The 27,755-nt window shown below is 44.2% G+C and overlaps 1 protein-coding gene across 4 annotated transcripts; it reads right to left on the bottom strand.

The window, feature by feature from the left end:
* Positions 1–574: 574 nt before the first annotated feature.
* CNTRL (centriolin) lies at positions 575–27,580 on the bottom strand. 4 transcript variants are annotated; one of them, XM_059865099.1, is made up of 42 exons: positions 27,356–27,580; positions 26,000–26,245; positions 25,575–25,708; positions 24,923–25,053; positions 23,462–23,603; positions 22,764–22,950; positions 22,474–22,667; positions 20,722–20,841; positions 19,987–20,212; positions 19,427–19,536; positions 18,734–18,928; positions 16,298–16,451; positions 15,661–15,881; positions 14,871–15,047; positions 14,444–14,578; positions 14,209–14,354; positions 13,641–13,821; positions 12,983–13,162; positions 12,558–12,737; positions 11,941–12,057; positions 11,505–11,649; positions 10,925–11,064; positions 10,258–10,441; positions 9,702–10,009; positions 9,308–9,516; positions 8,954–9,146; positions 8,493–8,623; positions 8,211–8,351; positions 7,971–8,097; positions 7,637–7,801; positions 6,772–6,931; positions 6,551–6,666; positions 5,858–6,075; positions 5,308–5,465; positions 4,971–5,044; positions 4,422–4,610; positions 3,855–4,080; positions 3,471–3,676; positions 2,404–2,673; positions 2,264–2,326; positions 1,625–1,819; positions 575–1,417 (listed from the first exon to the last, which is right to left on the bottom strand). In XM_059865099.1, the coding sequence occupies exons 2-42, from the start codon at positions 26,211–26,213 to the stop codon at positions 1,346–1,348; spliced, it is 6,834 nt and encodes a 2,277-aa protein (XP_059721082.1). In that variant the 5' UTR covers positions 26,214–26,245; positions 27,356–27,580; the 3' UTR covers positions 575–1,345. The 4 variants fall into 4 exon arrangements, with proteins under 4 accessions (XP_059721082.1, XP_059721081.1, XP_059721085.1 ...); XM_059865098.1 differs by having other exon boundaries at positions 26,000–26,254; XM_059865100.1 differs by lacking the exons at positions 575–1,417; positions 1,625–1,819 and having other exon boundaries at positions 2,204–2,326; positions 2,502–2,673; positions 26,000–26,254; positions 27,356–27,579.
* Positions 27,581–27,755: the final 175 nt, after the last annotated feature.

Consider the following 27,755-nt stretch of genomic DNA (forward strand, 5'->3'; position numbering starts at 1 on the left):
CTCCCTGGAGTGCTGGGGTTTGTGCTCAGCCTTCACCCTGGGCCTTTCCCAGAGCAATCTGCCAGTGGTTTCCAGAGCTGCTCTTGAAGGGAAGCAGGGCTGGGTGTGTTTGTTCCCAGTGAACTCTGACAATGGCTGCATAGAAAAATGTTATCTTTAAAGAGGATGAGAAAGGGCAAGACTGAGAGTGATGCCAAAGCCCATCCCTGGGAAAGGGGATGGGACAATCCCTGCACAGCCACTGGCCTGTGTTGGCCTGAGCCTTGTCCTGCTGCCTGAAGGATTTACAAAGTGGCTTTTCCTCTGCTAAAGAGGGAGTAAGTTGATTGTAATTTTGTTAAGAAGCCATTGTCTGTATCCACCTGGGTCAGACAAGTGATGCAGCCAGCCTGGGGAGAGGCAGAGGTGCTCACCCAGCAGCCAGGAAGAGGGACAAGGACAGAAATGCCAATGCTGGACATGCTCCTGCAGGGAGGAGCCCCAGCACTCGGGGCATTGTCACTGTCCAGGCCTGTGCCAGTATCAGTGTCCTGGAGAACAGCTTTAAGGAAAAGAATCTGCAACCACCCCCAGATAAAAGCATCAATCACAACAGTTTATTTTAGGGAAGTATCCAAAATAATTGTATTTTAAACCTCCGTGCATTTGGCAACAGATCAGTCCTTGTAACAAGGTTTCTTTAAAGTGGAAACTGGCCACTTGCTGGAGACTTAAATAGGAGGTTGGTTTGGACATGTTTAAATACACGTTTAAATTTTTTTTTAAAAAAACAACTTATATATAAAAACCTGTCATCAATTGTACAAAACCTTCACAGTACAGGCCTTGCAGCAGCTCTTTGTGAGTGGTGACAAAGGCCTTTTCAGACAAGGCTCACCCAGTGAGGTAGGAGAACTTTTCAGTGGCACCTGAGGGCCCCTGTCCAAGCTGTGGATGTGCTTTGGGCTTTGCTTTTAAAGTGAAGCCACTTTTCAAGTAACCTTTGTACCTTAAACTGTTACAAAAGAACATTTTTGTACCAGGCTGGGGTGGAACCAGCTGTCCCAGAGGTTCAGCCATGGGGCTGAACAGCAGAACCAGGAAAGTTCCTGAAAGACCAAGGATGGCAACAATTTATGCAGCAGTAACTCCATGTCCCAGGAGAGCTCCCAGCAGCTCTCCCCCAGACTCTTCTGCACAACACACAAACCTAGAGCAGAACTGACAGCAGCCCCAGGAACGCTGTCACTGGGAAGGGACAGTGTGGTCTGTGAAGCCACAGCTGCCCCACGGCCCCTCAGCCTTCCAGCCACTCGTGTCTCTGGGAGGTTGGAACTGGCCTGAAGCCACATCTCACCTCTGGCCTTCACCGAGAGATTCCCTGGCAGCTGGAATGCAGCACCGGCGATGCCAACGCGCTCCCCAGGCTGCTGGGCACCTGTTAAAAAACCCAAACCACCGTGAGGAAAGCTCAGCCTTTCCAAAGGCATCAGCTACTGCCAGAGCAGGGGTAGGGTGAGATCACCACCTTCAGAAACCCCTGCCCAGCCCCAAGAGAGCCAGCACGTGGCTGTAACACCTCCCAGTGAGAGAAGAACCATTAAAACCCTCTAGGTGAGAATCCTGGTCTGCAGCAGAGCATTACCTGAGCTTTTGTCACACTGTGAAGAGATCCCAGGCTGGGGCTGCTGGCCAGGAAGGAGGAATCTGAAGCTGTGCTGCTGACCAGGTCATCCAGCACCTGCAGCTGGCGCTGGAGGCTGTGCAGGCTCCCGGCCGTCTGCCGCTTCCCCTGCAGCAGCACCTCGGCCTGCTTGGCCATGCAGCGCCGCAGCTGCGCCTGCAACACACGGGGGTCACACGGGCTGGGCACAAAGGCATGACAACACTGGGTAAAGCCAGCCCTAAAGGCTGCAAGGGGGAGTCTCACAGCACAAGCAGGGGGCAGTGGGTTTGGGAGTTATTTTTAAATAAGCTCCATTTTGATGGCCGTGTTCTAACTGAGCCTGGACCTTAAAGTGATCATGGGTGGTGCTGAACTCTGTCATTTGCTGATATACCACAGGATGGGAGAATCCTGTGGGGATATTCCAACATCCAATTGAGTGCCAATTAAAATTACCTATCTTGGTACAGCCAGCCTTTCACTGTTCCCACCCAAAGCTCCTCTCTCTGGTCATTACAGAGTGGATGTGCCCAAGCTGGAGGAGGATCCCCACTCCCCAGGTTGTTTAGATCGTGTTTGGAAGGGGCCCAAGGGATGAGAGGGGCACAGAGGTGGCACCTTGAGCCGGTCCTCATGCTGCTGCAGCTTCTCCCGGCGTGCCTCTCCCCGCCACTGCTCATCCTTGGGGAAAAGAAAGCACATTCAGCCAGAGGGACCAACAGAGCACCAGGAGCAGCTACTTGTCCAAAGCATTTTACCAGTAAGAAGAATCTGGAAATATTGAACTTTTCTTCCAAGGAGAGGAGCTGTCTGTCAGCAGCAGCGAAGGGAGCAGTGTCTGAGTTATCACACTCACACTGCAGGCTCCTCTTTCCCTCCAGTGATGCTTCCAAATCTTCCAAGGGGTCTGGAGAAGATGAGTGTGAAGATTTAAACCCCGTCCTAATCTCGTTTTCAACCTCCAGGTTAAGCAAGGTTGCTGCACTCTCCATTTCCCTTTGTCTCTCTTCCAGGTCTTGGGTTTTAACCTGCAGCACAGAACAGTTGGGTTACAAACACCAGGCCTTAACCTAAACCTGCCTCATACTCTGACCTTGCAGGGCCTTCCCAAATGCTTTCATCTGCCAACAACATTCCTCTCTGGTTTTAAAGGGCTCCACACCAATTTAGAAAGGGTTTATTGAAGGACTAGAAGGAGTCAGACAAGGTGAATCACTTTTTAATTTAAAGTGAGTACCTAAAGAAGAAAAAGCTGGCCCAAGCTGGCACTGACAAGTTGTTAAATGCCTGCTGAGTAGCTCTGAACATTGCTAACATTTAGTGATTTGCATAAATGACAACTCTGGGTGTATTTTCAATCGTGAATACAGGAGGAAGATTCAAAACCAATACCAAATGAGCTTGGCTGAAGCCATGAACCCTTGGCACCCAGCTGTACCTGGCTCTGGGGATGGCTGCAGCCCCCTGGGGGCTGGCCCAGGTCCCCCCCCAGGCCCTCGGCTGGCAGGCAGTGACTGTGGGGGATGAGCTCAGCCTGGCACTCTGCAAGCTGCCACCTCCCTGCTTCTGCTCCTGGGAAAGTGCAGGGAGATGCCTTCTGCTGGCAGCACCCACCTGAGAGCAGGAGCTAAGGGAACCCCTGATTCCTCTGAGGAGGAACCTGGGTGTTGTGCAGCACTGGGAATGCCAGAGGGGGGCTGCCTCAAGTCTGCTCAGACAGTTGTTGCATTACTTTGTTCCTCCAATGACAAAAATGGGTGTTCCATCATTCTGCTGTTTAAAATAACCCAAACCCCCAAACTGTCCCCACTCAGCAAGGACTTACTTGCAGTTTGCTTTCAAGCTCCATCCTTTGCATTTTCTGTGTTTCTCTCAGATTCAAGATTTGTTTTTCTGCTTCTCTCCTCTCTGACACTATCTGACCTTGAAGTTGCTTTAGCTCAGACTTGGAGACCTCCAGTTCTTTCTGAAGACATTGTATTTCTCTGTCTTTTTGTTGCAACTGTAATTCTTTTTCTGAGAGCTGATGTTCTGTAAAGAACATTTAAAAAAAAATCTTGATTAGCAAAAAACTTATCTTGGCCCACTTCATACACAGCAGATATTTTCCAAACACCAAGAACCCAAACAAGATGAACAAAAATATTTGTTGTGCCATTATCCTCAGCCCCCAGAGATGGTGGCAGCTCATTTGTGCAATGACTCTTACTGCTTTTTTTGATGGTTTCTTCAAGAGCTGCACACCGGGACTCCTCCTTTTCCAGCTTCCCAAGGTTCTCCTCTGCCAGCCTGACTTTAGCTATTGCCTGCTCCAGTTTCTTGTGTTGATCTGTTAGTTCCTTTTCCAACAGGATTTTCTGATCCTTCACTTTAGCTGCACATTCTTCCAGTTTTTTCCCTTCGCGCTCTGAGTTTTGCTTGAGGCGATGAAGAACCTGCCAGAAAATCCCCACTCTGAGCTTGAAGCAGCACCAACTCAGAGAGAACAAAAACCATCACTAAGAGACATGAGAGAAGTAAAACCCCTGGAAAGGACTGCAGTCTAACAGTGCCTACTGACAAAAACAGTTTGTCAATTTTTCTTGCCTCTCTCATTTTCAGAACAGCTCCCTCAGGTTTTCTTTTGGGTCACACTTTGCTGAAACTCCTCACCCAACCCCAGCTAATCTGGCCAAACCAATCTGTGCTTTTGTGATTATTTGTAAACTCGCTCCTCAAACTTTTTGAATTATTTTTCAGGTCAGGAGGAAGTGAGGCAACCCAGGGTGCTCATTACCGCTTCCTGTTGGGCGAGTTCTGTTTCCTTCTCCTGAATCTTTTTCTGGAGCTGCTGCAGTTGGTTCTGCCTCCTCTTGTGCCTCTCCTGACATTCCTTACGTTTCCTTAAATACTCTCGGATCTCTTCCTTCAGGGCTGCCTGCTCCCTGAGCAGCTCCTCCTGCTGCCTGGAGTTGTTTTCCAAATCCTGCAATGGAAAACAAAAGCACGTGGCAGGAGGAGCTGGGAAGAGGAACCAGCCCCAGAGGTTTGGCTTTGAGAGAACAGAGCTGGCCACTGGCACCCTCAGGGCTCCCTCACTCAAACCAGCCACAGGGTGAATCAGGAGCCACCAGATAAAAAGCCAGGAGGTGCTGCTTGGTGGGTTGTTTTTAAATTATCTTCTTCCTAAGAAGCAATAACCCACTCCACACTCAGCAAAAAGGCAATAAAGCAAGCCCTGTTCTCTCTCTGCAGGCTCTGGTGTTGGGCTCTGCCCTCATGAAGAGGTCAGGAACAACAACAGACTCCCAGAGTGACCATAAGGATGGGTTTCACCAAAACCAACCTGCTCCACGAGGTGAAGCTGCTGCCTCGAGTCATTCAGTTCTGCTTTCAGTGTTTCCAGTTCTTCCTTTTTCCCTAGAAAAGTATTTGGTGACAAGAATTTTCAATCAGCACTTTGAAATACCAATACACAGAAATTCTCTCTTTTCATGAGCAAAGAGTGAGTAAGACAAACACAGTTTATGAAATGTCCATCTTTTCAACATGTTCAATTCTTTCTGCCTGTGGACATGTGAGCATGCAGAATGTTTAACATCACACAGTTCAGTTAAAGTCTGTCTTTAAACAGAATTTCTCTTCAAGTGTACCACGGCTTAAACCCAAAAATTGATCTTTACCTTGAAGATCCTCCTGGACAGCAACAATCTCTGCATTCAGTGATTTCTTCTGCTTGTTCAGTAGCTCCACCTCCTGCTGCAGGTTCTTAACATCCAATTCCACTTTTTCCATGTTGGACAGTGCAGTTCTGCTGCTCTCTTCAGCAGCAGTTAGGTCTCTGTAAAATGTGAATCACATTCTTGGTTAGTTGGAAATCCTTAGTGAGGACTTAAAAAATGTCAGTTTAACCCTCTGAGCCCAAGGGGATGGCACGAGCAGTCAGAGCAAGACAAATGTCCTGTTCCAAGATGCAACACTTTACTTTTTGTAACATTTCTCATGGCATTGCCAGGATATAAAAATGCTGCTGATTCATCAGCTCCATTGCTGAATATTTTTTAAATCTGCTGTAGAGAGGCTTAAAGCAAAAGCTCCACAGAACATAAGAAAATGCCTGCTCTGTATCACTGGGCACCTCAGAGTTAGAGCTGTATTTTTAATCACAACAAACAAATATTTGTACACTTCCCCATCCCTACTGATCTCTGCAGGGAAAAAGAATGCCCCCACCTTTTGGTTTGTGCCAACCTCTTCTCCAAACTCCTGGAGTCCTCCTCCAGCTTCTCCTTCTCCCTGCTCAGAGCCTCGATGCTGCTCTGCAGAGCTCTCATGTGGGAGCCCAGCTGCTCCTTCTCCTCCCGGTCCCTCCTGAGGAGCTGCTCCTGCCAATCCACCTCCCCTTGCTGGCACTGCAACAACCTCTGAGCATTCTCCAGCTTTAACTTCTCCTAGAAAAACAGGCATGGAGAGCACCACATTCCTATGGTCCAGAAGCAGAACAGTATTGACACCCCTGGCTGCAGCCAGAGTGATTTGAGTGCACTTAATGGAGAAAGGTGACAGCAGAATGGTTCCAAGTACCTTGGGGACCTTTTTAATGCCAGAGATCCCCCAGCTGAGTCAAACTCCCTTCCACACTCTTTGTTTGGAAGTGACAGGATCCAGATAAAAAGACTCTGGAAGTTCCTAAAACCAGCATCCATCATTCTACAGAAACAGAAGAGCTTCTGTGCTCCCTCTCTCTCACAGGCACCAAAAATCCCATTAATTTAAAGGGCCTAGGGCAGACCTAAGACTTTTCTGTGATAAGCTGAAATCAGATTAGAAACTGATTGATTTAAAAGTATCAGGACTCTGTTCCTCAAGGCTTAAGAGAACCACAGATCTCCCAGTTCCTGCATCAGCCACAGAAGCATTCCTTACCTCTAGAACAGCCACCTGGGTCTTTTCCAGCTCATTCACCTTCTGCTCATGTTGTAGTTTCAAACCTTCCAGTTCATTCTTCTCAAGCTCCAGCATTTCCAGCACATGTTTCAGTTCTAGGGAGGTGAAATAAGGAGCAGTTATTGGATCAGGATGAGAACTAAAGAGCTCTGTGTGTTCCTTCCCAGTCTGCACAAAACCCAGCAAATCCCAGGACGTACCCATCTTATGCTTGCTGATTTGCCCAAGCATTGCTTGAAGATTTTCCTCCTCCTTTCTAATATCCTTCTTTAGGGCCAGAAGCTGTGCCCTTCTCTCATTCATCTGGACATCCAGCTCATTCTTCTCAACACTAAGCTCTTCCAGAAGTACTTTTATTTCCTGTGAGAATGTAATCAGTGTTACAAGGAATACCATTCTTCGCAATTTAAAATTAATATTTCCTTTAAACTGAAGTTCTAAATATTTATAAATTATTTTAACAGTCTGTCATCAATATTGTGGTTTAACAAGCAAAAAATTCAGAACATTTAAGCTAAGGTCTTGTTGGTTGATGATTTAGAGTAGTAATTCTGCAAAGATTTTGATCTCCAAATCTTACCACAACATTGTCATTCGAGTGAATAATAGGCCTTAAAACAAAACCAGACAAGAAGCCCTCACAAAAGAAAATAAACCACAAAATCTACTTGGTTTTGATTTCAGCAGGGAAGTACAGAATCCTCTCTGTGCAAATGGGGATGGGGACAGACTGGGGCAGCTGTGTTGTGTTTTACACACACTGATCACACTGATTTCCTTCAGCAGCTGCTCCCCAGCAACAGGAAGTCATTCACAGACTTATATTTAATGTAACTTAGCTCTCAAGGGACCAATTCTGTAAGAACTACTGGAACTGGGGAGTTCTTCCTTGTGCATCTGGACCAAGCTTTTAGTCACGCAAAACCATAAAATCCATGTTCAGTTTCTCAGTGTGTTTGGGGAGGGCACAAAAAGCAAAACTGATTTTGTGCAAACCTCCTGGAATGTTTGTAGTACTTCAAGTCTTTTGCTACAATGATTTGAAAACTCATTTGGGAGACTTGCCCTTATTTGGCGAAGTTTTTCCTGTGCTTCAGTCTCTCCATCTCGAAGGGCTTCTTTGAGGTCACCTCTCCTTTGGGAAATGCAGTCCTGGAGGCCATGGAGCTCTTCTGTTCTTTGAGTCACCTGCTGCTGCAGGAACAGGAGCTCTTGCTTCTGAGCAGAAATCTACAGTGGAGAAGTTTAACAGAAGAATCAGTGCAAGCTTTTGTTTTTGTAGCTAAACATGAAAAAATCCCACGTGAAAAAATGCATCAGAGAGCCTGGGATCATAATTGTGAGACAAAGGTTAATTCCAACAACATGGAGAGCCCAGGGTTAGTAGGCCAAGCCTCACCTGATCTTTCAATGTTTCCAGTTCAGTTTTCTTGCCCTGGACAAGGTTTTCTGCTTCTCTGATGATCTGGAGGTGCTGGCCCTCGTTACCTTCTGCAAGTCGGATGTCTCCTTGGAGCTTCTGAAGGCTGAGGGAGGATTAAAACAGGAGTCAGCAGAAGTGAGAATGTCTTAGGCAGTGACTCACTGGAGGAGGGCATGTTTAACTTATTACAGTCCATGGTAAATTGAAAGTCCTCACCTTTCAGTGAGCATTTCTATCTTCTGGTTTAATGACTGCAATTCAGAGTCTCTTGCAGCCACCATTTTGTTGATTTCCTTCAAAACACCTTCTTGTTCCCTCTTGAGCTGCTCCAAACCCCTCGTATCTGTCTGCAATAACCTAGAAGAGCATTTATGCCTTTTCATATTAACATTTTAGCAGCTCTCCCTCTCCAAAAGCAGTGTCTTGATACTGGAAAGATCCCAGTCCTTGTCCTCACCCCATGTGACACAGACAAACCCACAGGAGCACCCAGGGTACCTGAGCTGCTGAGTTGCTTTCACAAGTTTGGTGGCTGTTTCCTGAGCCCTCTGCTCCAGCTCCTCTGCCTCCATTTCAGTGCAGGACAAATGGTGCTTGGCACGATTGTACTTCTGCAGAGTCTCTTTAGTCTAAAGCAAAAATTGAAGATTGAGACAATACATTCCACCTTATGCTGCATTTGCTGTTTAAAGTTGAGCTCCTGGCTTGAAAATTCCACCTCAGCCTTCTCCCTCTTTCCACCATGAACAACCTTTTCTCCTCTCTGTCCAGAGCAGAAAACCTTCCTCCTCTTCAACCAGGACTAAACCAAGTTCTTCTAGCACAGTTTCTTTCCCAACTTACTTCCACATAGAAGCATTTTAAGAGGTTCCAGGTTACCCACATGAAAATAAACTGCCCAGACAAACAAAAAAACAACACTCAAATCCTTCTGCCCTCAGGGCTCTGCCTCCCCTCACCTTGCCCCGGGTGCTCTCCAGTTCCACCTGAGCCTCTGTGAGGAGCCTGTCAGCCTCTCTGAGCTCGGCCCGGCGCTTCAGGAGAGTTTTCTCTGCACACTCAATCTCCTCTGCAACATCTTCCTGCTGCTGAAGGGACTTCTCCAGCTGCAGCTCTGCAAGGAGGCTGTCGGCGTAGCCATCAATAAAGTCCCTGAAAGGATGGAATTAAATACAACACGGAATTAAAATACAATGATGCCAAAGATCTGGGAGCCTCTTGAAGTTCTAGACTTGGGAATGAGTCAAAAAGCTGACTTTGCTGGGAAAAGGGTGAGGTATTTGCACAGGCTGCCTCTCAGGGCCCGTCCCCACCTGCGTGTGCTCCGTTTCTGAGCCGCCCGGCGCAGCTCTGCCACTTCACCTTCCAGCTCTTCTCTCTCCTGCTCCAGTTCTTCAACATTTCCATGCAATCTTTCCAACTCCTTTCTGTATTTATGCTCAGCTGCTTCTGAGCATTTCTGTTTGTATTTCTGAGACTTTAAATAGCACACAGTGTCTTCCAGCCTTGAGACTTCACTCTCCTGCATTCAGGGAACAGAACAACACAATCAGGATCCATTTTCCAGCTGAGGCCTCCTGACACCCAGGAGCAGCTCCAGCTGGCAAAGACTGTAACCAGATCCAGACCTTTCCTAGCAGGGAGCTTTTCCTAGAATACATTTGTCAGTCAGTTCCCAAGGGTCCCAGCTGCAGCTCTGGTTCTTACCAGATCCTGATGTTCAGGCACGTTGCAGAGGAGCACTCCCAGGGGAATGAGTGGCACGGTGAAGTTTGGAGGCAGAGGGCCACAAACCACCTGGGATCCCAGAGGAGGTGGGCCATGGATGATGGATCCAGGAGCAACTGGAGCCCCAGTGGCTGCTGCAGGAGGAGGGCCATAAACCCCCACACCCTGAGGTGCAGGGGCCCCATCTGGAAGGGCTGTGTAAATCACTGTGCCCGGGGGTGGGACAAAGGGAGAGGCTTCAGGGACAGGAGATCCTGCATTTCCTTCACCATCTTCCTTTCTTATTTCTTTAAAAAGAGACAAAACCAAACAAGTTACTTTTAATAACTTTTTCAGCAGAGATAGTCCTCAAATGCACATTCCAAATTCTATGTAATTTACAAAAATGTAACAAATGTTGCTTAAACAAAATTATTCAACAGTAATAAACATTTATATTTACTCTTGCCCATCAAAAAACCCCAAATTTCTGTGAACTCTAAGCAAGCCCATCTTTAGTCTGCTCCTAAACATTCTGAGACTGACACTGACTCACCTTTGCCAGAATTTGCTTTGTACAGCCTATTTCTGCCTGGTGAGTAAACCCAACATCCTTGGCTGGGCAAGTCCTCCCTCCCACAGGGCGTGTCCTGAGCATCCCCTCTCCTGGCTGGGGATGTGCCAGAGCACCCCAAACACACTCCAGAGTCTTTGGTGCTCTGGGAAGCAGGAGTTGAAGCCTAAAGAAAAAATACAGCACGTGTTAATCTAGAAATGACAAATCATGGCAAATAAAGGAGTTGTTGCAGACATTCTAATGATTTTTCAGAACAGGCTACACATACCCTGCTGTCTCTCAGTTCTAAGCATGATGCTGCTTTAAAAGCACTGAATATATTTTAACAGCATTGGTTTTAAATTCAGACAAATATTCACTGAAATAAATGTTTGTCTGTAACATCTCCTTTTAACCCTCCCTAAATGGATTTTCAGTAGTGCCCCTGAACAGTTCTCTCCCCATGTGATGTACCTGACTCCTATCAGCACAGTAAAGGCCTTTACCAGGGAATATCTGTGTGTGATTTATTTCAGTATTTCTCCTACATGCCAGCCAGTGTGTGTTGTTAAATTTCTCCCAAACTTACTAAATTTACAATGCACTTTCCCCCATCAAAGGGCTTCCCACAAGGAAAACAACCCATACCAGGATTTTTATTCCTGACCTGTGATGATGGCAGGTAGTACCAGTATCCCCCTCTTTTCAGGGGCTCTGCAGTACTGGGGCTGTGATCATTCTGCTGCAAGAGCACATTTCTGAGGGCTGCAATTTCATCCTGTAAGGTTTCAATTTCATCTTTGTTACCTGGAAATTAAGACCAGTTTTAGAGTTTTAGTTAAACAGATACTGCATTCAACGTTATCCAGTTCAACTGGAACTATATGAAAAAAATTAATTGTTGAGGAAAACAAACTAAATGTGATCTATAATGACAGGCATACACAGGGGGTTTGGTGGTTTAAAATTGTGGAAATACAAGTTCAGATCCAGGGAAGTGCTGCTCATTTTCCTTACACAGACTCTGCCAATGTCCTGAGCAGTTTAAAAGGAATGCTCAGCACAATCATGTTTTCTAAAGAGCTGTAAAAAGTGCAAACTAATGAACATTGACACATATCCTGAATAAACCTGTACAGAAAGATATTCTCAATACTATTCTCCAGATAGAAACAGTGAGAAATGGGGAATAACAATCTTTTGTATGCCTGTCTGTCTGCAAGAAGTGGAGAGAAAAGAGAAATTACCTGTCCCAATATTATCCAACAACCATTTCAAACGGTCAATCTCTGCTTTTTGCTGTTCCACAGCCTCACTTAATTTATTAATTTCAAACTTCTGAGTGTCTGATGCAAGAGTTTCCTCACCAGCTTTCTCCATTTCCTGCAGCAGCTATTTGAAATAGAAGTTTAAATCACAAAAAAGCTCCCACTCACTGCCATAAAGCTGTTCTTCCCATGCCCTCATATGAGAGATGTTTGAGTGAACAGGTGATGGTTTTCCTCAAAACTCAGCTGCTCCAGGCAGTGAGGTCTTCAGTTTGTTCTGGGGCAGGTGTCAGGGGAGGGAAGAACACTGATTTGGGACAACTTGAGGGGAAAAGGGCAGGGCAAGAACCTCTAAACATGATATTTCCAGAATCCCACTGGTGTTTTATCATATAACACAGAGCACACAACCTACTTGCTCTTCCTTCTCCTTCAGGAGTTGTTGTAGCAATTCTCTTTCTGCTTCTGCTTTGGCAAGAGCCTGGGAAGTACGAGCTGCCTCAGCACAGAACTCTTGGGCTTCCTCAAGCTCCTGAAATTGAGATTTTCATTTGAGCTGTAGTTTGCAGGAACATTTCTCAGGCTTGAGATGTGTCATTGTGAAAAGTTAACCACTGAGAACCTGACTGTTCTGGAACTCCAGACAGAGTATTTTACATGCTTCTCCTTTAACTTCACAGCATTGGTACAGAGGAGATGTTATGTAGCCAAAAGTGCTTCCTAGTTTGAAAAGGAGTTTCCAGTCCTTTCTTTTGTTTTTCTGGCTTGCAGAACAATGAATTATCTATTGTTTGCCTTTCAGTCAATAAGAGATTAATGATCTTCCCCCTCCCTTTCCCTCCCACAGCAGGAACCTTGTCCATACCCACATTTCCTCCCTCATCTCTGCATCTCAAACTGCCCAAAGCAAGAGCTCCTGTGCAGCTCAGAACAATTTAGAAGAAAGCTCTGAAGCTCATTTGAAGGACACCAGCCCTGCTCCCACTGCAATGGCATTAACAAGCAATTAATTAATTGCCCATGCTGACTGACCTCAGCTCTCTCCTGGTGGATGCTGAGCACAGTTCCCTGCAGAGCCTTGAGCTGCTTTGCAGCGAGGGAGAGCTCAGTGGCTGCCAGCTTGTCTGAGGTGATCACTGCTCTCTGCAGCTCCTTCAGCTCCTTATCCAGACTCAGCACTTGCACTTGTGCCCTGGCATCTTCTCTTTTTTTCTGAAAGCAGGAAAATAGATTTTTACAATGCATTTCCATCCCCCCCACCTCATTTTGTATTATTTAGAAAAAAGTCTAAAGTGAGGACAAGCAGTAAAATTTAAGGAAAACCAAGATGTTTGTTATATTTAACATTTGTGTTCCTGCATGTGTTGTTTTAGCTTAGAAAGCAAAACTTCACAAGCTTTTGTTTCTCTTTCCTGAGCAATCAAGCAGTGCACAGACCTGCCCTCACCCATTCTTACCCTTTTCTCTAAATCCTCCAGCTGAGCAAGAATAGCCTCTTTTTCTTCATCTGCCTCCTGCAGCTGCTGATCAGTCAGGCCCTGAATCTCTTCCATGCTCTTTATTTTTTCATGTAAACGTTGAATTTCATTCTCTAACTGATGCACCTTGTTCTTATTTTGCCTGTTTTCAGCTTTAACCTGTAAGTAAAACATGTTAGAATATGTGGCCATAAATTTTTTTCCAATCCAAAGCCACCCTGTTTAAATTATTTAATTAAATTTCTGGGAAATGCAGGTACCAGCAGACTTTGCATCATAACAGAAAGGAAAGGCAACTACTGTGCCACTGTAACTGTAATATTTTAAGAGTGCCTCAGTTATTTTATTACAGATATGCATAATGATCATTCAAGAAGGTTCAGAGCTGTATTTTTCTAGTGATCATTAAATTCTTTGTTACCTCTGAGAAAGATCATTGACTAAATTCCAATGCACCAAATAATTAGGTAAAAATCAGGAAGACTATTAATGAAAAATCAAATCAGACTCCACCATTACACAAAGGACAGAGCACAGCAAAGCTTCCTCAAGTGAAACTTGATCCTTCAGCTGCAGGTTACATTTTTCAGACTGAGCTGAAATTGTCTCCCTCTTGTTTTTGTGGTTTGATACATGCCTGTCTGTATTTCTCCTGTATTTCTTCCAGTTTCTCCTGCTGGGACACCACTTCTTCCTGCAACTGTCTCTGTCCAGCCCATGCTTTCTCTTTTTCCTTCTGTGCATCAGCAAGGATGTCACTGAATTCCTTCTGCAGACTTGCAAGGTTTTTCCCTAAAATTTCAGCTGAATTTGGACACCTGAAATGTTCCAAGACACAAACCAGTGATTTTAAGTTGTGATCCAGATACTGAAATCATGACTGACAAACAGTGCAAGTGTGAGAGATGCTGTGCAATTCATTCAGTTAGGTTGGAAAAGCCCTCTGAGTTCATCAAATCCAACCAGGACTGCCAAGGACACCACTGACCCATGTCCCCACGTGCCATATCTCAATATTTTTTAAATCCCTCCAGTGCTGGTGACTCCACCACTGCCCTGGGCAGCCTGGTCCAATGCCTGGCAAGATTTTCAGTGAGGAAAATTTCCCAGATATCCAACCTGAACCTTCCCTGGCACAACCTGGGGCATTTCCTCTTGTCCTGCCCCTTTCACATGCTCAAATCTCACACTTTTATTTTACTCACTTCATCTCTCCTGCTCCTGTCTGTAGCCTTTTCCTGAGTTCACTTATACAAGCCATGACATCCTCAGGATGAATTAAGTTACCAACTGCATGGTTTAGCTGATTCTGGAGATCTTTAAGCTGTTGTTTTAGGAAATTATTGTCTCCCTAAAAATAAACAAACAAAAAAAAATCACACAAATGTAAGCAAACAAATCCACAAGTGATAAAAACTTTTAATACACCAAAAACTGCACCTGCAATTGCTTGAACTGTAAATGCAGCTTGTAATTTTGTTGTTCCCTTTCTTCTGCCAGTTGTGCTTTGGTCTGAGCATTCTCTAACAGTTGTCTTTCCTTTTCAAGTTCATCCTGCAGGGCTGACAGCTCCATCTACAAAACCACAAAACCTCCAGATTAACATCCCCGCTCCCAACCCCAACCTGCCACCCAAACACACGACAGATGCATTTCTTAAAGCAGTAACAATGTGACAACCCCTAAAAAAGATCCAACAAAACAACCCCAAGCAAACCATCTGCACCTTGCTTCACAGCAAAGCTCTAAGCCCCAGCAAACTGCCACTGTGGGGCCACACCTACACCAGCAGTTTGTGATTTAGCTTTGGAGATGAGGTGTCCTGGGGTAGCTAACACCTCTGGCAGCACTAAAGCTCTGTTCTTACCTGGCTAAGTTGTTTCAGTCTTTCAAGTTCTTCTTTTTGCTGCTTGGCTTCAGCATCTCTCTCTCTCAATTGAGCTTCCAGCTCAGCCTTGTGGGTGCTGACCTTCTCCTGAGCACCTTGAAGGGACTCATTTATCTCCCTCTGCTCCTGGAGTGAACTCTCCAGCATTGCAATTTCCTGGAATTTAATACCCATTTTAGAAGGATGCACATGGGAGAGCCAAAATTTAACAGTATTTGCCTCCCTTCCCTTTAACTCAGGAACTCCATTAAAACTGGAAGGGGGTGGCACTTCTACCTGCAAGGCCAGCTCAGTGCTGCCACTGGCTGTCCAAAATCTACACCCAGCTTAGAAAGCTGGGGCTGGAAGTGAAACAGAACTGTCCCAGGGGTCCAGGTTCACACAACACTCATCAGGATGCCCAGACAGCTCTGGGTCATTGGCTGACAGGACAGATCCCAGCTGCTGACACACACCCTGGCCAGTGTCAGAGGGTTCACTGACATCCCCACAGAGTCACCTGCAAATCCATTTGCAGTGATGCCTGCAAGGTGAAACCTGCACTTCTGAGCCATCTCCCACAAAGCACAGCTTTACTGCATGTCTCTTACAACTGGTTTTAAAGGCCAGATTCTATTCTTGAAGTGTGTGGGCATCTCATCATGTTACCATATCAGAAATTATTTTGTCCAAGGAATTGTGCTGTCCTAGTCCTAATCTGATCACCAGTTAATTTTTTCAAGTTTATTCTTAGATATCTAAACTTGGGAAAAGAGGTATTAAGCCTTACTTTTCTCATATTTTCTGCATCCATGGCAACCACTTCCAGGTTGTTTTTATCCTCCTCCAGACCTGCCAATCTTCCCAGCAAAGATTCTTTTTCCTTCTGCAACTTCTTACACTCCTCATTGGCCTGTTTTGCCTGATGCTTCACACTGTGCAGGTATTCCTGTAAGCCAATGATAATACTTTCCAAATCCCTTTTCAGTGCTTCATTTGTTGCTATTTGACCTGCAGGAATGCAAAATGGAGAAAGTTAAAAAGCTACATTACTTATCAAGCAAACCAAACTGCCTTCCTTCATAATTTCAAATGTTTGCCATTGAAGTAAGTAAAAACGAGTACCTAGAACTCAAGGAGAAAATATTGGTTTTAAGGTTAGGATTCCCAGTATGACTGTGTTAACCTGACCACTGGAAGAGTTAAAAGAAATTGCAGCTCTTTGTGCATTCCTGCTCCCTTTTCCCAAGCAGGCAGAGTGAGGTGAGCACACACAGTTCCCTTCACATCATTTAAGAATAGTTTTTTTTACACTTTTGTACCCATACTGTATTTCATTTGAACAAAGATAAACAAATCAATCCTCCATTCAATTGCCATGTTGCCCTAAGTGCAAGAAATACCTTGAGACAAAAATTAAAGTTTACCATCAGTGAGCTGCTGCTCCAAATCCTTGATTTCCTCAGTTTCCTTGGCAATCCTGGAGAGCATCTCATCCAGCCGAGTCTCCAGCTGCTGGCAGTGTTTGCTCATTATATCCAGGTGCTGCTCTTTACTTGCTTTTTGAGCTTTCATGTGAGCCTGTCAAGTAACAGAAAGGTAAAGCAGGGCATCAACACAGATTTAAAACATCAAATTGGGATTTTGTCTCGGTTCTGCAGTGTCCCACTATCAGCAAGAAAAGGCACAAGCTCAGCACACACGTGGTGCTTTGGGGTTTGTTACTTGTTGGTATTTTCCCTCAGTCCTGCCCCACAAAGGACCCCAGATAAGCAGCAATCTGTGACTACCAGCATTGTCTGCAGGCTCCCCCCTGCCCAGGCTGAATAAAGCCTGCATTTATAAATTAGTACTCATGGCTACTATCTTTCTTCCTGCCTTTACATTTTGTTCCACCACTTCCTCTCTCAGTCAAGAACAAACATGATTTCTCCCAGAAACCTTTAATCCTGTCATCCTGCATTGCCCTCACAGCAGATGATGCATTAGAACATGTCAGGTCAGCACTTGAATGAAAATACTCTGAATAAACAGCAAGTCGGGTCAACTTTACAGTTACTAAGTAAATATTCCTAAGTAAATCTTATCTTTAACGTATTTCTGAGCAATACATCACACAGCTCACAGACTCTGGCAAGGATTTCATGCATTTTGTATGAATTAACTGATTGTTTCAGCTGTTTACAAAAACTTGGTTATCAACAGAATAAAGTGTTATTTCTTACCAGTGTGAAATCGCTCAGAAACAACTCAAATGCCAGAAACTTGGGAAAATACAAAATTATACTGTCATGAATAAGTGCATGTTTTTCTTACTACTCAAAAAAATAAATCAAGCTAACAGTAGAAAACTTAAATATGAGTTCTCAGAAGAATGAACACGTATAAAGTTGCTTTCATAACAAAAGCAAATGGGTAAAACCAAAGCTCTTTGCTTTTTTAATGCATTAAACCGGAAGTTAACCTAAACATCCATATCAGCACAGTTGAACTTGTCACCTTGCTAAACGCAAACTGCCCTGCAGCTTTCAAAAGCGAAATTTCCACAAGTAAAACTCGAGCCGCTGCCACTCAGCCATCTTGCTGCAGCTGCCGAATGGCACCAAAAATGCAGTTTTAAAAAGAAAGAAAAAGCCACAAGTCCCCGACCACTTACAGCTTTGCCTTTGTCTTTTCTTCCTGAGGCAGCACTTGCAGAACGCCCCACCCCTGAGCGGGAATTCATTTCAATAAAGCACCGGGAGCTGCAGCACGGCCAGGGATTGAGCGGAGTCTCGGCGGGGCCGGGCCGGGGGCCGGGGCTGGAGCTGCCGCTGCCGCCCGGCTCCGCTCCCGCTCCCGGTCCCAGCCCCGCTCCCGCTCCCGCTGCCGCTCCCGGTCCCAGCCCCGTCCCGGCCGTTGGCTCGCACGGCGTTTCCTGTGTTGTGATTCGAAGCGAGGGGCGGCCGCGGGAAGGGCCGGGCCCGCTCCTGCCCCGGGCCCGCTCCTGCCCCGGGCCCGCTCCTGCCCCGGGCCCGCTCCTGCCCCGGGCCCGGCCATTCCCCCGGGGAGCCCTCCCGGATCGAGTTCGGCCCTTCTGCCACCCAAGAGCCGAAGAAATTAAGTTTAAAATACAAAAGGAGCTTTTTAAACAAGTGTTTGTGTTCAGCCCCTGCTAAAAATGGAGCTAAGAATAAAAATACTTTCGTTTCTCACTTAAAAGCACCCAGCTGGCTTGAAAAACTTTCGTTTAGAGATTTAAAAAATACTATTAAAAATAATTCCATTTCATTTTAATTTAATTTCTATAAGTGTTTGCCGTAGCTGAGCACAGTTCTAACTCAGAAAAAGTCCTGCATCCCTGATGATCATAAAGTTAGGTGGAACTCGGGCTGTCCTTGGCACCCCAGTCCCAGGAGCTGTGAGCTCTGGGGCCTTGCTGATTCCCTCAGGACTGGAGGTGACAGCAGGGAAAGGCCATCAGTCCCCACCAAACAGGCTGGGTAAGCACTGCCACACACAGCTCTTTAAAAACCTTTAAGGCCAGACTGCACAAAGAGATGCATGAAGGATTTCTTACACAGAAATTGTCTGCAAGGCTCTGCCCAGTGTGTTTGTGCAAAGCATAAAGAGTGAGTTCTTAGCGTGCTCTACAGCACCTGCTGGGAGTATGAGTTGTTCAAGTGTTTTGCCAAAGCTGGTGGGTTTGGTGGGATTTTTTAACTGGAAAGATTTTTTTAAACTTTCCAATCATAAGTTAATGACTTTGATAAACAGCAAAAGAATATAACTCATGAAATAGGCACAAGTGAATGGGCACCTGCTAAAGCTGCCTTTAGTCCATTGCACAGCACACAACAACTTCAGATTCTGGTTTTACTTACATGCCTTGGATCCTCAGGATTTACAGAACCAAGAGAACTCTGCAAATCTTCAAGCTCTTTTTGTTTTTTCCCTATTTCTCTTGTCTGTTTCTCTATTTGTTTTTCCAGTTCTAAGGCTTCCTTGCGTAGCTTCTGCAGGATTTGTAACTTTTCACTCAATTTCTGTTCAATTGCTTCCTTGCTGGCCTGGGAGAGCTGGAGACAGCATTAGGATGCTGAGTGGTTGGAAATACACACATGATCAAGAATATAGTTAACATTTAAATAAAGACAATCCTGGTCACTGATTTTCAGGCAAGTTGAAAAATTAAAAATAACAACAATTGATGACAGTTGAAGAAGTGGAAGATGCTGTTTTAGTTTAATGGTGATAAATTAATTCTTGCTGCCAGTTCTGTAGCCACATTGCTTATCAGCTGCACAACTCAACCTACACAGCAGGTTCTTCCAAAGGGTTTGGGGAAGTCAGCAATAAATCAGCAGCAACATGGAACAGATGCCATGAACTGCACTACAGCTCTAGCAGCTGATTTATGAACAAGCTCTCTAGAACTTGGAAGATTTTTCTGATGCATGACACATGGATTTATGTCTGTACAGTGGCCTCTTTATAAGAATGGGGAGAAAAAGTTGTATTTTCTTACATCAACAGCACTTCAAACATCTTCCCTTGCTCTTTGTGGAAAAACTTACTTTTTTCTGAGCCAGAGCATCCTCCAGTTGTTGCAGTTCCCCTGTTACTTTCAGCACTTGCTGCTCTGCATCTCCAATTTCACTTTGCAGTTCTTCTAATCTTCTTTGTGCTGCAGACAAAAGAAACCCAACACAAACCCCACAAAATGCATTGTAATATTGTGTATAACACTGACACACAGCTGTGTATGAACACATTAATCAGCACAGCATTAACACCCTGATAATCACACCTACTACATTCTGCTTTCTCAGAAAGCAAGTGCAAAGTTTGTTTAACAAGTACAACACAATTAAATTCATGCATCAAATATGAAACCTCCCTAGAACTGTGTTTTCAATAACATATAATGCTCTCATCTTGAGTTATCTTAAAATAACAGCAGCAAGAAACTGTAGCAGTTTTGACACCAAAAATGCATCAAGTCCAGTGTTTCACAATCACAGCACTTCCAGCCTTTGACACACTGTTTCTATTCTGATAGCAAGCATGTACCACTGGAACAAACCACACTGATACACATGTTTTTATCTCCATTTAATAAAAAACAAGGTTTTACCTGAATTAATCTTTTCTTCCTTATCCTGCAGTATTTTATCTAAACTTTGGAGATGTGATTCCAGCTGGGGTTTCCTACAGGAGTCATCTGCCTCCTGTTGCATTTTCCCAACCTGCAGCTGCTGAGCTTGGTCAGAGATGTAGCCTTCCCTTATGAACATATTTCTTTTGTACCTGGCCTTGCCAATGTAGGGACTTTCACCAGGTACATTATCAAGTTCAACCTCCTGAAATGTAAGCAGCAGAGTGTTTATCTCAGAACTATGGCTGCAGTCAACTCCTAGCTACATTTAGTTCTCTTATCAAGCATAAAAAGGAAAACCAATTTGAAATTAGAAGAATAGGAAGAAAACAGATTACACTTAACATTTTTGGCGTTGAACATTGGTTTTAATTCTGTTCTAAAATAACAAACAAACCCAACTGAGGTGTGCCCAGTTTGTTGCAGATGTCTGGAAGAACTTTTTCTTAGTATATTAAATTTACTTAGATTATATTTAGTCCATTACATGATTGCACTTAAGTTTAGTCAGACATAACTTAATTGTAGTCAATGACTACTGATGTTTTCTTTTGGATTTCATTCTGGCATTTTTGTTTGCAGGTATGACAGAGGTTGGGCCTTTAATAAAGCAGTATCTATTAGATTATAGGAAAACTATTAAGGTTTTTATTTTCCAAGTTGAAGAATCAAGAGAAACAGCAATAAAAAGATCCATGACTTGAAAATTATTACCTCTGAGGGCAAATAATTCAAGGGCTCAAATTTTACATCAATCTTGTAAAAGGCCAGCTCCTGCTCCAGCTCATACTGCTTCTGGCAAGCCCGGGTCAGCTCCACTGTCTTCTGCTTCAGCTAAGGAAGCACAAACCCAGTGAGATCATTCCCTGGAATTCACTCATCCCTGGCACACACAGTGCAGCTCCACAGAGAGCAGGGCACAGCCCCTAACGTGGGAACAAAGCTCACAGCACAGCTCAGGATCAAGGATATCACAAAGGGCAATTTTACAATGGTGACTAAGAGGAGACAAAAGCCCCACAATTAATAGAATACAAATGATCACATGAAAGGCCTTTTAAATTTATGTACATCATAGTGACAAGTTTATTTTTAAACATAATTTAGGATAAAGCAATAATTTGGGTATGATCCTTTAGCAAAATCTAGGCCAAAATAACCAATATATTTAGTGCTACTAGTGAGCATGAGGGCTATAATCACTCGTGGTCTGTAAAAAAACCAAAATCCCAATTGTCAAGTCTATGTATTTTATTTTAGCTTACCAATGTGCTAGACTGGTTTTGAGTTATTTTTAAGTAAAGGTCCATCATGTGATTTCTTTTTAAATCAACTTTTCACACTGAGTACCTGAAGGAGAACATGCAGCACAATTCCAATAGAAAGTGGAAAGCAGAACTAATGGAGGAAAAGAAATAGAACAGGAAAGGCTTAAAGAAAGATTTCAAAACCTGATAAATATCATGCAAAAAATTAACTCTGTTTCAGAGAAAAGGGGGAAAAATAGCAAGAAAATTGTATTCCAAACCATAGTGAATATAAAATCTCACTGGAACACTTCATAATAATGTTGCTACTTCAGGGAACGTGCAAATACATCCTAGAAATAAAACCAACCATGCAACCCAGGGGCACAGTGGGGCTACCTTGAGTGAGGAACAAAGGCTCTGCAGGAAGGGGACTGTGACAAACCCAGACACCAGCTAAAGGGAGACAGAAGTGAGCCAAGTTTGTCATCCAAAGGAGAAGAGTGGGTTCAAGCTGCAAAGTATTTGCTGCTAAATGTCCTTATACTGCAAAGTTCCTTTGAGAAGCAGACTGCTGGTTGGTGTGTGTGTGTTCAGAGAAACAGCTGGAAAAGTACCAGGTATGAGAGTCTGAAGGATAAAATTTTAGAGGACAAGTCCAGCAGGATAAAATCCAAATACTAAGTTCCCATCAGGTCATTCACAACCCAGCACTCTCAAGTCAGTAGGACTTTGCCTGCATTTCATGGCTACCAGTGGAAGAGACTCTAACATAAGGCTTTAGGATGATGTGAATAAAATACAATTACCCAAAATAATAATCAAGGGCTATTACTGACATACAATTTGTGTGCACATCTTTTTTTTGTGAAAATAGCAATTTTCTTCCTTATTGCAGCAGCACCTCAGTCTGACCAGTTCAGCATATTCAGAACATCAGCAATTCAGCAGCTTAACCTTTCATCAACAGCAAAAAATTTAAACAGAAATACATAAATAATTACTAGAAACAAAGAAGTTACTACAAATCACAGGAGTGATACTGAGTGCTGCTTCCATATTCCTAACTTTTTACACAGAACGAATACTGAAGGTCAATAATCACTCTCTAAAGAGTTGGAAGTCTCTCTCAGTTTTAAAATTAAATCTTCAGACATTTGAACTCTCACATTGACAGCTCTGTGTCCAAAGATTTCCTTAGTGCCAGGGATTATCTTACCAGCTCATTTTTGGTGCCCAGGTCCCTCTGTAGCTCATCAAAGCTCTGTCTCTGCTGCACAGCCTTTTCCTTTAGTGACCTGTTGAGCTCATCTTGATGCTGAAGTTGCTCAAGCACTTTGGTCTGGTTCAGTTTCACGCTCTCCATCTCCTTTTTTGTGTTTTCCAACTCTCTTTCTAATTTTTCTACCTCTTCTGAAAAACAAAATCAGAGAATAATTCCAGTAGAAAAATCTTTTCCTTCTAAACTTAAATTTTGTCTCATTGCCTTTAGATTTTACAGATTATTACCCAAATTGAACCTCTCCAGGGCTTCCTGCCTGTCATGGTTTGTCACTGGCTGTCCATCCAGGTTTTCCAGTGCCCTCAGGTGGAATATGGTGTACAAGCAGTAGTGAGGCAGACTTGCAACTGGGTTTCCAGCAAGGAACAGAGAGGTCAGATCTTGCAGAGGCTTTAGTTTAGCTATATCATGGAGCTACAAAGAGAAACAAAACAATGATCAGACATCCTTCTGAGAAAAATTAAACCCCCAGGAGTAAATTTCTGATTATGTAAAATGGTCTGTATTAAAAGATTTATTTTAACTTTTATGCTAAAGAATAATCTCTAAAAAACCTACCAAAATACACAGTATTATAACTAAAGTCACTTCTTAAAATCAAAGTATTTCCTCTATAAAAAATGCCACTGCAGAGAGTGCAAATCCAATCAAGCTTTATCTTGGAAATGTCAAGATACCAAGGCCTGTGGATGTACAATCCCCCAAAAGTTAGGCTTTCCCAAACAACATAATATGTTTGTATCTTCACCAAGAGGAGCTTGCACAAGAGGAGTTTGTCTGATAAATAACTTTATTAGGCTCCCAAGTGCTGCATTTCCCAGCAGACTGTGTGGAAAGACACCCAGCACTCACCCAGGGTAAGTCAATCAGTGCAAACAGCCCAGCTCAGGCTGAACAATGCCTGTTTCTAACCACAATCACTTACTGAGGACACTCGATTCTGTTTCAAATTCAGGCTGCGCAGGGATCTCAGTTTCTTCCCTACCCACACAGGAATGTGCTCAATCTCATTCCCTGCCAGGTTCAGCCTCTGTAGGTTCTGCAAATGTTCTATGCCTTCAATTTTGCTGAAAATGAGAAGGAAAATGGAATTTGTCATGAATCACAGCAAATGTGAACTGAAACTGAGGCATTATGGATAAACAAAACAAAATCTGTCACTTAATTAACCAAGATATCACCAAAACCATTCTTTAGAGCCATGGACAACTGAAATGAAATAACACCAGCTTACTTACAAGTACTAAATTAGGACCAAAAATCACAGCACAATTTTCTGCCATTGTCACAAACTCATCACTTTTGCATGCCTTCATTTCAATATTAACACTATTTTAATGTGTGCTAACTCCATTTTAATAGGCAAAATTTGCTCTCTCTCTCCTGAGAATGTAATGGGACAAAGATGAATCAACATAAAGTTGTTTTTTGTGGGTATTTTTCCCCCCATAAAAAGGAAGGATCAGCTGTAAACTGACAGCATGAAGAGCTACATTTTTAGTGTTTTCATTAAAACTGTGGAGGAAACCATGCTAGGTTGTAGTTTACTTGAGCATTTTTATGAGTATGTGTGAACATTGAGTAAACCATGAGTATTATTACAAAGTACAGCAGGATGTGCTCCTGTGACTGTGCTGGTTTTTGGGTATATATGAGCTGTAAATAACCAAAGTGTGAAAACAGAGCAGGAGCTAAAAGCTACTTTGCCCTTTTCAATTCCTGTTGAGAGAGGAAGTTGTGTGAATGCAATGTGTAGAAATGAACTCTGGGGTTTTACTCACTTCCCATTGTAAATGTCTCTGCTGAAATGGCAGCCTCTCTGCTGCAAAGGCAGTTTCATAATAGTAAAGATCATAATTCATTGACAGAAAAATTAAAAGTGATTAAGAGTTTTGCTACTGCATGAACCATTACCCTTCAATGCCTTAAACAAGACACCAGGCTCTCAAAAGAGTTCAAAAGCAATTTAGGGAATTTATGGCCTGCCTCATCAAGCCCACTCAGCTTCTTCTCCTAAAAGAAAAACTTATTATATTACCTGTAATAATAAACAGTAAAAGTTTAATTACTTTTTAATGCACTTAATTGGGTTATTGCTCTTCATACCACTCTCTGTTGTGGTATCTGGAAACTTGCACTTCTGGCTTGGTTTCCAAGGAAAACAAATGAAACCACAGCCAGGTACACTGACAGCACTTCCCAGAACTATTTATACTTCCAATACCTCAGAGCTTGGGCTCTTTTCAAAGACCTCAAAGCCTCTGAGTCTTGAGATACAACTGGGAAACTCACCTCAAGTGTTCACTCCTGTGAGAGAACTCCAGCAGGAAGGAAAATCAGCTTTATTGACCCTGGGCTCCCCAAAGCCTGGGGTGTCTCCTCTTACCTGATCCTGTTGTTGGACAAGTTGAGCTCACGCAGCTTCAGCAGTTTGTCCAGCTTCTCAATCTTCTCTATTTGGTTGTTACTAAGGTTTAGCACCTCTAGTTTGTAGCACTTTTCCAAATTTTCTATGTACTAAAGAACAGAAAATCCCTTAGCATAGCGTTGGGGTTTTTTTAAAAGAGAAAAGCAGCTATTAATTAAAAATACCAAATACTCTAATATTTTATTAATTACAGTTCATTGTGGTATTGTAACCCCACTTTAGGTACAGTATTGTGGTATTGTAACCCCACTTTAGGTACAGTCTTCTACAATTTTGGAAAACTGCACTTTAAATTTACGTTGGGCTAGTCTTCATCTACATCAAAAGCAACATGTTATTAAAAAAAGACACAACCAAAAAAAAAATCCCAAACCAACCAAATCCAGAACCTAAAAATTCCATTAACTAATCTGTTTTAAGCATCATTCTAATGAGCCAATTCTTTTTCTCTTGCTCAAGTCTCAATTTCCTTTTTTTTTTAACAGAAGCTGGTTGCAGAACTAGGCTAACAGAAGTAGATTGTGCTGTTTATATCCACTTAAAAATAAGCCTAATAAATTCTAATTATTCTGAACTTAGTTTAATTTCCATTTTTTTCCCAAACACTTACCTTAAATTTCTTGTTCCCATCCTTTGGGGAAGAAAGATTCAGTGAGCTTATACAAGCCAGATTTTGCTGTTTTGACAGACTCTTTATAAGGGGCTCAGTTATGTACCTAACCCCTGGGCTAACACCACGTTCACCTGAAATTAAACAGAAAGGACTGATGATTTTTATATTTGCTGTTTTCTTTACACTAAATACTGGAAAAAACCTTGAAAAGGATCCCCCCAGAAACATTTACAGGAAGGAGTAAAATTCTCATTATTCTCCCCAGCTTTCATTACTCCCACTTCCACATTTGTATTAAAAAAAAAAAAAAATTAAAGGAAATTTTTCAGGCTTCTTTCCAACCGATCATGCATCTTTAATCACACTGGCTTTTAATGCTTGTGGTATGTGCTTGGATACCAGTATTATTGACTATACAATACCTTTCTGAAATTTAAAAGCAGCTCCAACATTTTCTGCAGGAATCTCCCATTGTTGGGGTCTCTGCTCCATGCTTTTGGGAGCAGCTGGAAGGGTCTGTTGGCCAAGACGTGGAGGTGTGGCACCAGAAGTGACAGGTGACATTGGCTGAGGTATCAGGGATGCTGGTGCCTGTGGCTTTCTACCTGGAACTTTCCATACAGAGCCTTTCTTCATTGCCAGAAATGCTGGGGATCACATGGCAATACCTGGAAGAACTGAAACAAGTATCAGTCTGTGTAGAGAGCTAAATCTCAAAGCCTTGCACGACAACAAAGGTGCTACAGAAGCTGCCAGAAACCACATCTCCAATGGGTGCCAGCTTCCAGCTTCCCTGGCCTTGGGAAGAATTTCACCTTTATACTCCCACCCTTCTACAGCACAGCCCCAGGGACTGATGGAGCAGCTCTGTGTTTGCAGCTCATCTTCCTCCTGTCCTGCAGGCTGTGCTTTACACGAAGCCTGCCAGCTCTGGAGATGCTCTCAGCTCAGGCTAACAGAGCTGGCAGGGACACCAACAGAGGGTTGCATCCCAACTCTTCCCAAAGCTTGAAATCACCCACTTTGCAATAAGAACAAACGTAAGCAGAAAAAGGCAACTGAGGGGAAAAAAAATTAGGATTGGTCTAGCACTGGCATTCCCAGAGTTTTCCCTTCTGCAAACAAATTATCCTGTGACTGCCTGGGAAACTCCAGAGAATGTTAACAGAAACCTCCCTCAGTGATGAACACATTTCCCCAGGGATAAGGACAGGAAAAGTCATGTACTCTGTGTGACAGAGCCCTTGTAGCAACCATCTCCAAGGGACAGAGCTTTACGAACACCTCCACCCACTGGACAAGGAACACATTTTAAGACATTTTTTAAGATAGAAGAGTCTTCTGTGAGGGGAACTTGGAGCTTTGTGAGTGATGACATTGTGCCTTGAGAATATGTTCTTCATTGTGATGGATTTTTTTTTTTCCTCCAAAACTGGAAAGGAAATAAGGACAAGGGAAGGTGGGGCAAGAAAAAGGGCCACTGTTTTCTATCCATTATTTAGAAACACAATTCATAGAAGATCAGGACAGTGAGACTGGAAGGCGCAGGAGAAAGATGCTGGCGCGCTACCGCAAAGCCACATTGGGGCGTTCCTCCTGGTCCAAGGAGCGCCGTTCGTGCTTTCACCGCTGCTTCCTGAGGACAGGCTGTGCTTTGGCAGTGACACCCCCGGGATCGGGGCCCCGTGTGCTCGCAGCCCGCACCCCCTCCCGGTCCCCGCCGCAGGGCGATCCCGCCGCGGCCGCGGGCCGCCCCCTCAGGCCTCCGCTGTGATTACCTGCGTTGACATGGTAACGCCGTCTCACCGCTCGCCGCCGCGGCACGGCCGGGCAGGGCGGCCCCGCAGCGCTCCCGAAGAATGGCACCGGTTCTTCAGGCACCTCTCCGCCGCCTCCTTCCCCTCGGCGAGCGATCGCCGCCCGCGCCGCCGAGCTCCGGGTGCTGCGGTTCCTTTAAGGGCGCTCCCCGAGGGGCCGCCCCGCCGCCATTTTGTCCGGTCGGCGATCGCGGCGGGTGCGGCTGAGGGGCGGAGCCTCCTCTAAGCCCCGCCCCTTCGCCCCTTCCCGCCGCTGAGGCCCCGCCCCCGCCTCGCCATTTCCCGCCGCGTCCCCTCAGGGGGAGCCCTCAGGGGTTTGTGGTAAATAACGCACTGTATAATGTATAAACAATAAACCCAG

The sequence above is a fragment of the Haemorhous mexicanus genome, chromosome 21 (assembly GCF_027477595.1).
Source record: "Haemorhous mexicanus isolate bHaeMex1 chromosome 21, bHaeMex1.pri, whole genome shotgun sequence".
NCBI lineage: Eukaryota > Metazoa > Chordata > Aves > Passeriformes > Fringillidae > Haemorhous > Haemorhous mexicanus.

Excerpts from the sequence above, each read along its gene's own strand:
- CNTRL (XM_059865099.1), bottom strand. The coding sequence starts at position 26,213 with ATGAAGAAAGGCTCTGTATGGAAAGTTCCAGGTAGAAAGCCACAGGCA. Across the intron at positions 23,604-24,922 it reads TTGTCCAACAACAGGATCAG|CAAAATTGAAGGCATAGAAC; the intron begins GTAAGAGGAGAC and ends TCTCATTTTCAG. Across the intron at positions 6,667-6,771 it reads AATCAGCAAGCATAAGATGG|AACTGAAACATGTGCTGGAA; the intron begins GTACGTCCTGGG and ends TCACCTCCCTAG.